The sequence below is a fragment of the Hyperolius riggenbachi genome, chromosome 3 (genome assembly GCF_040937935.1).
Source record: "Hyperolius riggenbachi isolate aHypRig1 chromosome 3, aHypRig1.pri, whole genome shotgun sequence".
In the NCBI taxonomy this organism is placed as follows: domain Eukaryota; kingdom Metazoa; phylum Chordata; class Amphibia; order Anura; family Hyperoliidae; genus Hyperolius; species Hyperolius riggenbachi.
Window position 1 is genome coordinate 310,900,315 of NC_090648.1, and position 15,449 is coordinate 310,915,763.

Genomic DNA, 15,449 nt, shown 5'->3' on the forward strand with positions numbered 1-15,449 from the left:
GGAAGTAAATAGTGTTTTATTTAGGGAAAAATTTGTGTAGTGTATTTTTTTTTTACTTTTAGATGTAGTTTTACTCTTTGGCCACAAGATGGCAACCTTGAGTTTGTTTACATGACGTCACTCTAAGCGTACAATGTCATTTAGAGCTGCAATTGACACTGGAAAAGAGAAATTGTCTCTGTGCACCATGGTATGCTGGATGAAAGAAAAAATTGGTTTCAAAGCATCAGTAAAGAGGCTCCAGTGTTTCAAGTGAAGAAAAAAAATACCAGTATTGCATTAGTCAGCAGTACTGTAGTTGAGGTCAATGTAAAAAAATGTAACTTTAAATATTTCTGCTTAAAATCTAGAACTTATAATATGCAATGCAAAAACTACAAGCTAATATGCTACCCTGTGCCACATGAAGTCAAGATGTTCAGCCCGGTGCTGGTTTTATCGAGACCTTCATTGTGCTCAGCAACTTCTGCTTTTAAAGGGCACTATCACAAAAACTAAAAAATTCTAAATACATGCACAGTGGTTTGCAAAAGTATTCGGCCCCCTTGAAGTTTTCCACATTTTGTCATATTACTGCCACAAACATGAATCAATTTTATTGGAATTCCACGTGAAAGGCCAATACAAATTGGTGTACACGTGAGAAGTGGAACGAAAATCATACATGATTCCAAACATTTAAAAAAAAAAAAATAACTGCAAAGTGGGGTGCCCATAATTATTCAGCCCCCTGAGTCAATACTTTGTAGAACCACCTTTTGCTGCAATTACAGCTGCCAGTCTTTTAGGGTATGTCTCTACCAGCTTTGCACATCTAGAGACTGAAATCCTTGCCCATTCTTCTTTGCAAAACAGCTCCAGCTCAGTCAGGTTAGACGGACAGCGTTTGTTAACAGCAGTTTTCAGATCTTGCCACAGATTCTCGATTCGATTTAGATCTGGACTTTGACTGGGCCATTCTAACACATGGATAGGTTTTGTTTTAAACCATTCCATTGTTGTCCTGCTGGAACGGAGCAGTGCTTTTCAGCGCTGCTAGCTTTGGGCGCAGCCAGCGCCGCCATAGACTGTAATGGGAATCGGTCTATAGCGGCGCTCAGTGAGGAAGGTCGGCTCCGTCAGAAGACGGAGCCGAAGTTGTTTAAAAAAACACAATAATTCGGCCTCCAGCAATCGCTGGAAGCCGTATTATTTTATCCCCCCACTATCCATGTCGGCCTGGAGGGGGAATAGTAATTAAAACGCCCCGGACTTGTGCAGAAGCAGGACCAGCCATTTAACAGCTGGATCCTGCGCCCAAGTCTACCAGCGCCGTATTCAAATGTACGCTGCTGGAAGGTGAACCTTCGCCCCAGTCAAGTCTTTTTCAGACTCCAAGAGGTTTTCTTCCAAGATTGCCCTGTATTTGGCTCCATCCTTCTTCCCATCAACTCTGACCAGCTTCCCTGTCCCTGCTGAAGAAAAGCACCCCCAGAGCATGATGCTGCCACCACCATATTTGACAGTGGGGATGGTGTGTTCAGAGTGATGTGCAGTGTTAGGTTTCCGCTACACATAGCGTTTTGCATTTTGGCCAAAAAGTTCCATTTTGGTCTGATCTGACCAGAGCACCTTCTTCCACATGTTTGCTGTGTCCCCCACATGGCTTGCGGCAAACTGCAAACGGGACTTCTTATGCTTTTCTGTTAACGCCTTTCTTCTTCCCACTCTTTCATAAAGGCCAACTTTGTGCAGTGCACGACTAATAGTTGTCCTATGGACAGCGTCTCCCACCTGAGCTGTAGATCTCTGCAGCTCGTCCAGAGTCACCATGGGCCTCTTGACTGCATTTCTGATCAGCGCTCTCCTTGTTCGGCCTGTGAGTTTAGGTGGACGACCTTGTCTTGGTAAGTTACAGTTGTGCCTTACTCGTTCCATTTCTGAATGATCGCTTGAACAGTGCTCCGTGGGATATTCAAGGCTTTGAAAATCTTTTTGTAGCCTAAGCCTGCTTTACATTTCTTAATAACTTTATCCCTGACCTGTCTTGTGTGTTCTTTGGACTTCATGGTGGTGTTGCTCCCAATGTTCTCTTAGACAACCTCTGAGGCCGTCACAGAGCAGCTGTATTTGTACTGACAGATTACACACAGGCGCACTCTATTTAGTAATTAGCACTCATCAGGCAATGTCTATGGGCAACTGCCTGCACTCAGACCAAAGGGGGCTGAATAATTACGCACACCCTACTTTACAGTTATTTTTTTTTTTTTTTTTTTATGTTTGGAATCGTATGATTTCCGTTCCACTTATCACGTCAGTGTTCTCCCCAGAATTATTTTCCAGCCGGGTGGCATGAAATAGTAGCCGGGTGGCAGGAAAAAGTAGCCGGGTGGGGCGAGATGAAAATGCAGGGCAACTCTACTTACAGCATAGGAGGCGGTGAGGAGGTGAGCCGATGACAGCCGGATGGTCACCAAATCTAGCCGGGTGGAGCACCCGGCTAAAAGAGCCTGGGGAGAACACTGCACGTATACACCACTTTGTATTGGTTTTTCACATGGAATTCCAATAAAATTGATTCATGTTTGTGGCAGTAATATGACAAAATGTGGAAAACTTCAAGTGGGCTGAATACTTTTGCAAACCACTGTATTAGGTATACATTTGTCACAAAATAAGATTTACTGTAAAATCTTCTTGTATGCTTTCAGTATGCCCAGGCTGAAAACCAGTAACCTATTAGCTCTTGCAATTTTTGTCTGACAAGCACATCACACCTTCCTATGTTATCCATCTCATAACACCCAAATAATTGATGTAAAAAATAGCCCACAAGGCTTGAGCAGGTAAGCAATGATTTCCTAGCTTCTCTCTTCCTCTGTCTTTGACAGCAGAGGTACTGGGGTTTATAGCCCTGGATGATTATTAACCCTTGCAGTAAGGGAGAAAATGATACAGGCTAGTTCTGTGTAGGCTTGGTTCATACACTTATTTATCTCAATCTTAAATGTCACGGAGTCTTTTAAAGGGACAAGGAAAAACTAAATTCAAAATACATGTACTTTATACACATTTATAAGATGTACATTTCTCCATGGAATATACACTATAAATGCTTTCTAATAGCTGTCACCTACAGTAAGTGTTTTTATTCTGATACTGGCCCCTCATACTAACAAGTTTTGGACAAGTCCATCTTCTCATGGGGGATTTTCAAGGTTTTCATTATTTTTCAAAAGCAAACCTCTGGGTATTTTACAGTTTTATTTATCCCCATTTATCAGGGATTCTAGCTCCCTGATTTTTGTAGCTCACTTGTAAAATATCTGAAGAATTTGTTGGTGTCGATGTCATTCCTGAAGTTTTCCCACTTCATCAATGGACAAAGTTTATAAATCTAATATGAAACGTAAAAAGATTGAGAGGATCTGAGGAAATCCCTGTAAAGAACAAGGCAGAAATCCAGCACTGGATGGCAGTGACCTTAGAGTTCTCAGGTAGCACTACATTAAAAAGACATGATTCTGTAGTTGAAATAACTGCAAGAGCTCAGAAATGCTTTCAGCAAGGGGAGGAATGGTGTGACAGAGTAGAAATCTTTACTATATATTGCCCTGGGCTGCATTCAATATGGCTAAAAAGTCAAATAGGTTGTTCCTTTTAGAAGTCAGTCCTCTTTTTATTAACATTTTAAGTATAAAATATTCAACCTTATTTTGAGTATATAATGCAATATTTGACACAACGTCTTTTTTTGCTGTGTGTATTAACTTGGATTTGTTTTATGTTAGGCATCAAAACCAAAAGGACCTTCTAAATCTGAAAAAGAAAATGATCCTTTAAGAACCCCAGAAGCATTACCAGATGACAGGAAAATGGAATACAGGCTGTTAAGGGAGGAAATTTCTAGGTAACTGTGAGTTGTCTAGCTGAAATGTTGCTACCTTAATTCATTTCTTGATTTAATTTAGAAACCTTTTTTTTATTTACAGTCGAGAAAAGCAGAAGCTTTTAAAGACTGAACCACCAGTAGCAAACCTGTCCCCAACAAATTCTGATATAGAAGTAGATGGTAGCCGTAAACCTATCAAAGATTCAAAAGTGGATGAGGCTGAAACAAAGCATACAAAGCAGAAGTAAGTTTGGGGGAATGCTTAGTTTTGTGTGTTCGTTTCAGTCCAACTTTTTTCACTTCATTTTCGTTTCGGACAGTGTGGAAAGGGGGATAAAAGTTTGGGTTTTTATTTCTGTCTGTGTTCCATGTAGAAGAATTAACCTTGTCTTAGTGCTGGTGCACACTACAAGAGCTTTTCTAAGTGCTAAGTGATTTTACAAAGCTTTTGCTAATGTAATCCTATATGTGTGTTCACACTGGAGCTATGCGGTTTTGTAAAAATCCCCCATAGCATTGCATTAGCAAAAGCTTTTAAAATCTTTAGTGTTTACATTACTTGTAGTGTGTACAGTTTGTTTGCCCTTCATTTCTGGTTTTTACCAGGATTTGTGTAACTCATGAAGGTCCCAAGGACATGAAGTGAGGGAAGCACCTAGTGAGGGCAACAGTAAAAATTCAAAAAGTGGCTCTTAAAGAGAACCCGAGGTTGGTTCTAAGAATGCAATCAGCACACAAAGGCTGGGTCTGCATATACTGCCCAGCCTCTGTTGCTATACTGCTCCCCCCCCCCCCCCCCGTGCTTTGCTTGCCCCCATAAATGAAACGATGAGCTGTCGACATACAGCGTGTCGCAGCCGGGTGTTTACCGCTGCATCTGTCAGTCTCTGCCGCTCCCCCGCCTCCTCCATAGCTCCGGTCCCCGCCCGTGTCCCTTCCCTCCAATCAGCGGGGAGGGAAGGGGCGCAGGAGTATATGCAGACCCAGCCTCTGTATGCTGATTGCATTCTTAGAATCCACCTCGGGTTCTCTTTAATCTTTTTCAGACTATTCAGAACATTTTTTTTCCCTGTCAAGTAGAGCCTGTTAATACCATTAGTGGTACATATTAAATGGTCCATATTATACCTCATATCAGTCACCAGCAGTTGCAGTGGTTTACATGGCTTGGAACCGTTTTGGCCTTAGGTGTTTACATCATTTGTTTTAAATAAAATGCTTGTGCTATGCAACATCTGTTAATGGGTACCTAAAGTAAAATTAGGTATACATTTAAATATACTGTGAGTTGTGCAGGTGAATTGCGGAAGCAGAAATGTGGTGTGAAAATGCATGAAGGTCTTTATATTTTTTATACCTACCATGTTTTACTGTACAGTAGATAAATAATTTCATCTGAGGTTTGGCCTCATGTTAGTGCTGCATTTTATCTCCTTTGTAAGTTGTTGGGTTTTTTGTTTAACTTGTGTTCACACAGAGTCCTCCTGTTTAAAGATGAGTCTTTGCTGAAGAATCTACTGCAGCAGGAGGTAAAGAAAAAGGAATCTATCAAGACGGCAGAGTTGAAAATCACTAAACTCACCGAACAGTTACAAGCTACAGACAAGATTCTGAATGCAAACAGAATTTTCCTTAAGAAATTACAGGAGCAGGTACATTTAAATTCTGATCCATATATAATAATGTTTTATTTTTTTACCTATGGTATTATTTAAAGGTAACCCGTACTGAGTAAAATTATTTAAAATAAACACATGAGGTAACTTCAAATGAACATTACATAGTTACCTTGCCATCAGTCCCTCTCAGAAGCTCACCATTTGCTTTTGACAATGATCCCTTCCAGTTCTGACACTTTGTCAGATCTGAAATATACCAGTTACTGTCAGTTATAGCTGAGTGGACAACTGATGTGCCCGGTAATTTCTATGTTTCCCTATGGCTCAAGTGGGCGATGTTACAGTTTAACAGTGTGCTGACCAGAAACCTGTTATGGCGTAATGGCCATTTTTAAAATGGAGGACGGAGAATTCCATCAATCACAGTGGGCAAACATGATGCTGGAGAGGAAAAAGAGATTGATGAGTAGACTACACGGGAGGTAAGTATGACTTGTGTATGTTTATTTTGACTTTTAATTTTCAGTTCAGGTTTTCTTTAAAGATGCTGCTAACAGCCTAGAGCTGTCAGGCTAATTCAACAGTTTTTTTCAGTAGGTCGGATGGACCTCATGGGCTGACTTTGTTGACTTGCTGGAGCTAAACAGAGTAGCAGCAGCCAGTTCTGCTGAGATGGTCATGAAGCATAATATAGTGCCTTGCAAAAACTATTCACTTTCCCTCAGTTTTTCCGCTTTCTCTAGCTCACATCCTGGAATTATTCCATGGACTGCCAATAAATCCATTATAACAGAATGCCACACCATCATGTACAGACTGCGCAAGGAGGACAGTTTGGCACCATTTTACACTGCATGCCTACCTCTTTAAAGGGAAGGTTCAGGGAGTAGCACAAAAAAAATAAAAATCCAAATCCACTTTCCTGCGGCTTCCTCCAGCCCGTGGCAGGCAGGACGCGCCCTCGGCGCCGTGCCGCAGGCAACCGGTGGTCTCCGGTGGCGCGCCCGACCTGGCCAGGCTGGCTGCCAGGTCGGGCTTCTTCTGCGCTCCAATCTGCGTCTCACTGGTGCGCGCTGACGTCATCGGACGTCCTCCGGGCTATACTGTGCAGGCTCAGTAGTGTGCAGGGCGCGCCACCGGAGACCACCGGGAGCCTGCGGAGCGGCGCCGAGGGCACGTCCTGCCTGCCACGGGCTGGAGGAAGCCCCAGGTAAGTGGATTTGGATTTTTATTTTTTTTGTGCTACTCCCTGAACCTTCCCTTTAAAGGTGTGCAATATTTGATTGTGACAACCAATAATAGACAAACAAAAAACTAGAAAGGAGTATAGAAATGAGTATGCATATTAACCCCCAATCAATACTTAGTAAGCCTGGTTTTGCTGTAATTTCAGCTGTAGGTCTCCTGGGGTATCTCTTAATCAGCTTAGCACGTCTAGCCACTGGGATTTTACCAATATCTTAAAGTTTAACTGTTGTGCATAAAATAAAAAATCAATTTTTATTTTTAACTGGTAAATAAGTAATAAGGATGCTAACCAGGCAATCCAAAAGTTAAAATCACTATTACTTTTCTTGCTGATAAATGATCATTCTGTAGTTTACCTGACTCTTATTTGGTACACACAAAATTTGGTACACAAAAAGGAAGTTGCAGGGCTTGCTGGGTTGTCCTTTTTTGCTTCTCTACTTCCCCCTCAGACACTTTCCCTCCTGTTTTCCCCTCCCACACCTCTGTTCCTCTCTGATTGGCCAATATTTCTCATGCTGGGACAATGCACTTTCTATAGTGAAGGGCGGGCAAATCAGGCACTGGAGAGTAAGGGAGGAAAGTACATCAGGATTGGCTTCAAAATAGCCATAGTTAAAATGGGAAATGCTAAGAAGGATTTTTTTTTTTACTGCAGAAAAATCACTAAAATCAAAAAGTGGACGGTGCAATACACGTTATGCAAGTAGAGCAAGTATTTATATATGTTTTTGTTTTTTTCTGAGATAGTATGGCTGACAGCTCCTCTTTATGTAAAACTTCTCCATTTCTTCCAAGGCAGATGGTTGTGTTTGATGTACAGCAATGTTCACAACATGCCACAGATTCTAGTTTGAATAGAGGTTAGGGCTGTGACAAGGCCATTCCATTTAAATGTTTCCCTTTAAAGAGACTCTGAAGCGAGAATAAATCTCTCTTCAGAGCTTATAGTTAGCGCCCCTGCTAAACCGCCGCTAAACGGGAGTCCCTTCACCCCCCAACCCACCCCCGCAACACTTGGTCGTGGAATTGGTCGCTCCTGGAGGCAGGGCTAACGGCTGCAGCCCTGCCTCCAGTAGCGTCTATCAGCGGCACATCGCCGCCTCTCCCCCGCCCCTCTCAGTGAAGGAAGACTGAGGGGCGGGGGAGATACGCGCTGACAGACGCGCGTGGGGCAGGGCTGCGGCGGTTAGCCCTGCCCCAACCAGGAAGCGCTCCCCCACTGCACCGAGGGGATTTGGGGGTGAAGGGACCCCCGTTTAGCGGCGGTTTAGCAGGGCACACATGCCCCTGCTAACTATGAGCTCTGAAGCGAGATTTATTCTCGCTTCAGACTCTCTTTAAACCACCTCAGTACAGATTTAGCAGTATGTTTAGAGCAGTGTTTCTTAAACCTGTCCTCGTGACTCTCCAACGGTGCATGTTTTGCAGGCAACCTTGCCTATGGGCAGGTGGGACAAATTAGTGTATTAGCTACATGGAATCCACCTAGCTGAGACACTAATTACCCCACCCAAATCATGCACCATTGAGGAAGTCACAAGGACAGGTTTGAGAAACACTGGTTTAGGGTCATTGTGTGCTGGAAGGTAAACTTTCATCCAAGTCTCAAATCGCTACCTGTCTAAACCAGGTTTTCTCAAGATTAATGTTCTGCTTGTGCAGTCTGTGTATTATGGCAACGTGTCTGGTTTGTAGCAGTGCCATTTTCTTAAATTTTTTTGTTGTAATGGAGCTCCATGGGATATTGATAATTTGGCACTTGGAGATTGATGGATTCATTATGAGCAAGGGCCCGTTTCCACTTGTGACGCACGCGTCTGCGAGACACGCGGTGTCACTTCCTGGTGTGCAGATACTGAGACGAATCCCATCACACGGCTATGGTATTTGCAGCCTCCCGCACCATTTTGGATGGTAATGTTGGCCGATTGGCTGGCGCAAGTGATTTGGCTGGCGGCGCCATTATACCCTATGGCAGTTTCCCCACGCGATTTGCCTGCGGGGAAACTCTGCAGAAACCGTGCCAGTAGAAATGGGCCCTAAATGCTGTAACTTCTTTGAAATGTTAATAATTCAATTTTTTTTTCATTACCCACTCCTGATCTATACTTTTTAAAAATACTTTGTCTCCAAACTGTTGGAAGTGGTCCAGGTTCCTAGTTAAAGGGAACCTAAACTGAGAAGGGTATGGATTTTTCCGTTTAAAATAGTACCAATTGCCTGACTTTCCTGCTGATCCTCTGTCTCTAAGGGCCCGTTTCCACTATCGCGGTTTCCGCCGCGATTCCGCAGAGTTTCCCCGCACATGAATCGCACAGGGAAGCTCTGCCATAGGGGATAACTGCGCCGCGGCCGAATCGCTTGCAGGAGTGATTCGGCCGGAACCCCCCGCAGAATTCGCTCGGGAGGCTGCGATTCCCATAGCCGTGCATGGCACGGCTCATGGGATTCGCCTGCGATCCCACCCACCCGCTCAGTGCCGGCAGACGCACGCCGCACTAGTGGAAACGAGCCCTATTGCTTTCAGCCACAGCCCCTCAACAAGCATGCAGATCAGGTGCTCTGACTGAAGTCAGACTGGATTAGCTGCATGCTTGTTTCAGGTCTGTGATTCAGCTACTAATGCACCATAGAGATAGGATAGAGTAGGATAGCTAAGCAACTGGTATTGTTTAAAAGGAAACATCCATGTTACTCTCCGTTTAGGTTCCCTTTAAAGAGAATCTGTACTCCCAAATTCTTACAATAAAAATCATACCGTTCTATTCATTATGTTGTTCTGGGCCCCTCTTTGCCGTTTCCGCAGCTCCCGCCACGATCCTGGTATTTAATCGCCAGTTTTAGGCAGTGATTACAAACAAAAAACATGGCTGCTAACCAGGAAGTGAAGTTTGTGTACAGACACACTCTCTCTCTTTCTCTCTCTCTCTTTCTCTCTCTCTCTCTCTCTCTCTCTCTCATATTTGTGTGTATAGGCAGCTGTGACAAGCAGCTCCCTTCCCCCTCAGAGCCATTCTGTCAGTGAGGAGTAAACAGCACACAGCCTGCAGGGGGGCATGCATAACTTCTCCCTATCACAGCAGAGGCAGCACATTCCTCCCTGGCTTGACAAAAAAAAGATTAGATATATTACAGAGACAGTGCAACTAGAAAAGGCTGCAGTAAGCCAGAGCAAATTAGAACAGGTATAGGTACTTGTAGGATAGAAGAAATAATGCTAAAAATGTTGTTGGTCTCTTTAACCACTTTGCATCCAGACCTTTTTTCCCACTTATTGACCAGATCAGTTTTGACAGTCTAACTATGTCCTTATTTAATCAGAAATAACTTTATCCCTACTTACGACACAGAAATGAAATATATATTGTTTTTTTCAAGACAAACTAGGCTTTCATTGTATGCCATTTTTTCCCTTGAACAATTTTGTTTTCTATGAATTTTAATGGGAAAACAAAGAAAGAAATAGGAAAAACATTTTTCTCAGTTTTACCAATGCCAGTGTAAAAATAAAGTGCTACTGTAGATTAAAAAAAAACACAAATTTTGTTTGGCTATTCTTACTGCTTATCACAAAACTTAGATTATGTTCCGGTCACAATTTATAGTGAAGATATTTGATTCTGAAATAATGCTAGAGAGTGTATTTTTCACTATGAAATGAGAAAATAAGGGCTTGTTTCCACTGTAGCGGTGCGGAATCGCCTGGATTCCACCGCTGAAGAAATCGCATGCGGCTGCGTTTCAGCATGCAGATTTACCCGCGATTTCGCATGCGCATGCGAATTTAACCATGTCACTGCCTGTGTTAAGTTCCATTGGCTTTAATGCGAAATCACGGGGAAATCCGCATGACAAAGCCGCATGCGATTTCCCTATTGAATACATTAGCGGCGATTCGCCCGCAACCCTGTCGTGCAGATTTTCCCCGCACCGAAAACGCCGCCGCACACGTGGAAACAGCCCCATCCACTAACATTAAGTATGCGAATCCGCATGCAGTGCCCGCATGCGGATTCGCTATAGTGGAAACGAGCCCTAAGTGTTTTTAATTGTAAACATCAATCTCATTAGCTCAGGAAACCTATATTCACATTCACCAGGGCCATGTAGGTTTTGAGTTTTTTTTCCTCACTAAATAATAAAAACCATCATTTAAAACTGCATTTTGTGTTCAATTATGTTATCTTTGACTAATAGTTAACGGTTTTTGATGAGCAGAAACATTTAAGTGTGACAAACATGCAAAAGAATAAGAAATCAGGAAGGGGGCAAATAGTTTTTCACACCACTGTATATCTACTGACTTGTGGCTTAGATGAAGTCACAGAGGACGTATATCCTACTGACTTGTGGTTAAGGTTCTTTCCAGGTTCGTTGGCTGTATAGCGTCATGTGACACATAATCGGGCACAATAAAAAAAAATTGTGTGTATGTATATAGTACTTGCCACCATATAAGATGTATGTATAAGACAGGGAGAAAATGTCCAGTGTCTTCAGCAATTGCAGGGAATCCCGACTTAAAGGGGCACTATGGCGAAAAATGTTAAAATTTAAATTATGTGCAAACATAATCAAATAAGAAGCATGTTTTTTTCCGGAGTAAAATGAGCCATAAATTACTTTTCTCCTATGTTGCTGTCACTTAGAGTAGGCAGTAGAAATCTGACAGAAACTACAGGTTTTGGACTAGTCCATCTCTTCATAGGGGATTCTCAGCAAGGATTTTATCCTTTATAAAGATATTCCCTAAAAAGGATTTAAACAATGATGCTGGCCAGCTTCCCTGCTAGCTACAGATTTTTTTTGGAAGTTGGACAGAGCAACTGCCATTCACTAAGTGCTTTTGAAAATAAATAAATCCCTGAGAATCCCCTATGAAGAGATGGACCAGTCCAAAACCTGTCGCTTCTGTCAGATTTCTACTGCCTACTCTAAGTGACAGCAACATAGGAGAAAAGTAAATTATTGCTCATTTTACTCTGGAAAAAAACTTATTTGTATGTTTGCACATATTTTAAATTTAAATTATTTTTTTTTAGTCGTAGTGCCCTTTTAAGAACACCTGCTGACTAGAACCGCCGCCACGTCGGGGATTCCCTGTATGTGTGTCCAGTGTTTCCGCTCTGCTTCCACTTCTTTCCCTCTGTGTCCGCTCCTCCCCATGCGCATTCCCCTACGTCCGCCCCAGCCCCCTCCCTCCTGTGTCTCCGCTCCCCTTGTGTACATGCACTGCAGTGTAGGCAGCGTGTCTTGCCTAATCCACCATGCCTGCGGTGATCGCCTCCGCACTTCTCCCCCTGGTGACCGCCTTATGTTGATCAAATTCATCATGATGCGTCAGCTTAAACCAGTTACTAAATAGAGTGCACCTGTGTGTAATCTGTCAGTACAAATACAGCTGCTCTGTGACGGCCTCAGAGGTTGTCTAAGAGAATATTGGGAGCAACAACACCATGAAGTCCAAAGAACACACAAGACAGGTCAGGGATCAAGTTATTGAGAAATTTAAAGCAGGCTTAGGCTACAAAAAGATTTCCAAAGCCTTGGACATCCCACGGAGCACTGTTCAAGTGATCAGAAATGGAAGGAGTATGGCACAACTGTAAACCTACCAAGACAAGGCCATCCACCTAAACTCACAAGCCGAACAAGGAGAGCGCTGATCAGAAATGCAGTCAAGAGGCCCATAGTGACTCTGGACGAGCTGCAGAGATCTACAGCTCAGGTGGGAGACTCTGTCCATAGGACAACTATTAGTCATGCCCTGCACAAAGTTGGCCTTTATGGAAGAGTGGCAAGAAGAAAGGCATTAACAGAAAGCATAAGAATAAGTTTGCAGTTTGCCACAAGCCATGTGGGGGACACAGCAACCATGTGGAAGAAGGTGCTCTGGTCAGATGAGAACAAAATGGAACTTTTTGGGCAAAATGCAAAACGCTATGTGTGGCGGAAAACGAACACTGCACATCACTCTAAACACACCATCCCCACTGTCAAATATGGTGGTGGCAGCATCGTGCTCGGGGGATGCATCTCTTCAGCAGGGACAGGGAAGCTGGTCAGAGTTGATGGGAAGATGGATGGAGCCAAATACAAGGCAAACTTGGAAGAAAACCTCTTGGAGACTGCAAAAGACTTGAGACTTGGGCGGAGGTTCACCTTCCAGCAGGACAATGACCCTAAACATAAAGCCAGGGCAACAATGGAATGGTTTAAAACAAAATATATCTATGTGTTAGATCTGTTAGATCTATCTGGCCCAGTCAAAGTCCAGATCTAAATCCAACCGAGAATCTTTGGCAAGATCTGAAAACTGCTGTTAACAAACGCTGTCCATCTAATCTGACTGAGCTGGAGCTGTTTTGCAAAGAAGAATGGGCAAGGATTTCAGTCTCTAGATGTGCAAAGCTGGTAGAGACATACCCTAAAAGACTGGCAGCTGTAATTGCAGCAAAAGGTGGTTCTACAAAGTATTGACTCAGGGGGCCGAATAATTACGCACACCCCACTTTGCAGTTATTTATTTGTAAAAAAAATGTTTGGAATGATGTATGATTTCCGTTCCACTTCTCACCTGTACACCACTTTGTGTTGGTCTTTCACGTGGATTTCCAATAAAATTGATCCATGTTTGTGGCAGTAATGTGACAAAATGTGGAAAACGTATTTCTCTCACTCCCAGGTCTGTGATGAAATGTATGGCTGATGCATTACTTGTATTTTTGATTTTCTGTTTCAGATTGCTAAAGTACAGGTCAGAGTTCAAGAGAAAAGAAGTCTTGCTCTGAAATATGGGGAAGAACTTGCACGGGCAAAAGCACTGGCCAGTCAGGGGAAACGGAAACTGGAGCCTAGCAGTGCTGGGGTAAGATAAAGCACAATAATACAGCTGATGTATGACTGCCATGATTTATCAAAAATGACGTGACCTGCATGTAAATAAATCTGAAATATGCTGGGAAATTATGTACAGAGAACTTGGAAAATGTAATGGGTAATGATCTATGAAAGACTTTTTTTATGAAGGTCATTGCGGTGCATTCCACTGTATTATAGTAGAACGTGAAGCTCCACAAAAGACATACAATAAGATTTCACATCTTTCTGCTTGGTTGATTCTGTGATTTCATTTCTTCTGTAACAGAAATGGAAGCCTGTCCTTGACCAGTCTCTGCATATTTTAGTACTTTAAAGAGACTCTATATCCCGGGAGAGAGAGAAGGTCCCTGGTGGCACTTGCCTCGGGGGGGGGGGGGGGAGAGAGATATGAAGCCTTTTGATCCGATTGAGGCTTCCCCCGTCGTCCTCCTTCCAACAGTAGCGCCGAACCGAGAGCCGCTGCTATGCCGGAGCAGGTAGATATTGCATTATTTACCCGCTCCGGCACAGCAGCGGCTCTCTGTTCGGATCAGACGAACATAGCTGATCCCAGTTGGGTCCGCTATACTGCGCAGACGTCTTGCGCCTGCACAGTAGAACGGATCCGGCTGGGATCGGCTAATTCCGCCTGACTGAGAGCCGCTACTGCGCTGGAGCTGCAAAGGTAAATATTTACATAGCCAATGTTCGGAGCAGCCCAGCGACACCACTGTGGGATGGAGGACGGCGGGGGGAAGCCTCAATCGGATCCAGAGGCTTCCCTCTCCTGAGGTAAGTACCCCCAATGGCCCTTTATTTCTATACAGGTTTTCTTTAAATAAAAAGTAAAAATACATGAAAGCATCTTTAGCTGTTTTCTAATATCCAGTTTCCTTCTGTAAGGTGGGAGTAGGACAATTTTCTGCCCAATGGATAATTTCTCTTTTCTTATAAGTTTTTCAGTCCTGCCATACTTTTATAACCTTTACATTTTTACAGGCGAGTGGTGTGTAGTATGTTTTATTTTTTTTTCTTAGAATTTCAAATTTAGCAAATTGTACAATCTGATTATACTATGAGTAGGCTTCCCTAAAAAAGAAAAATGCAATCAAGTTGATTAGAAAAATCTGTTCTTTTCAGTGAACTTGTTTTAGCTGCCTCATGTGCTGAGTAATATAACACACAGGCATCTCGATGTGTCTGCAAAAACACAATTGTTTATCTTGCCAGCTTATTTTCACTTCAGGTCCACTTTTATATCTCAATGCCCTTGCCACCCTCCCCCCAGCCCATACTATTGTAGGAAAAGGGAAAGTGAATGAGTTTTATGCCTCCCTATTAGGCTGTCTGTTTGCCATAAGACTATACTTTATACATGCTGACTAATAATATAAGTTCACGTATTTATGGGTTCAGAGTGATCCTCTTTAGACTCTGCCCCTTCAGGTTCCTGGCATTAGTTCTAGCACAACTATGATTGATATCTTAACTAGCCAGTTTGGAGATGGGAATGGTGGAGCTTGACTTTTATTCTTGAAGACCATTCATATTACATGGGCATGAGCTTGCAAAGCACCAAGTGAAAAGATCCACTTCCTGTTATTTTGTGCTCCCGCACAGCAGCCAGAGACACGAGCATTCTGAGCATGCATAATAAGGGGCTGCTCATGCACTTTGGTCACCCTCGAAACAGTAAATAGACATTTATTAATGACCGATTTGCACATTCTTTATAGAATTAAAGCTTGATTTAATGTTTGTTTTATATCATTCATGATTTTTATTTTGATATTTTAGGTTAATAAAATGTTTAAAGCAGATCCCAGCTTGATGGACAGCCCCAG

At 42.9% G+C, this 15,449-nt stretch overlaps 1 protein-coding gene across 2 annotated transcripts in view; it reads left to right on the forward strand.

Annotated features, from left to right (window-relative positions):
• The window catches only part of ZFC3H1 (zinc finger C3H1-type containing), a 126,864-nt gene that overhangs the window by 51,546 nt on the left and 59,869 nt on the right, over positions 1-15,449 (forward strand). Inside the window, exons 11-15 of one of the 2 annotated variants that reach the window (XM_068276677.1) lie at positions 3,774-3,892; positions 3,975-4,118; positions 5,352-5,526; positions 13,487-13,612; positions 15,403-15,449. The exon at positions 15,403-15,449 is cut by the window's right edge and continues 511 nt beyond it. In XM_068276677.1, coding sequence (XP_068132778.1) covers positions 3,774-3,892; positions 3,975-4,118; positions 5,352-5,526; positions 13,487-13,612; positions 15,403-15,449 — 611 coding nt within the window. The remainder of the gene's footprint in view (positions 1-3,773; positions 3,893-3,974; positions 4,119-5,351; positions 5,527-13,486; positions 13,613-15,402) is intronic. The other variant, XM_068276678.1, reaches the window with a different exon arrangement.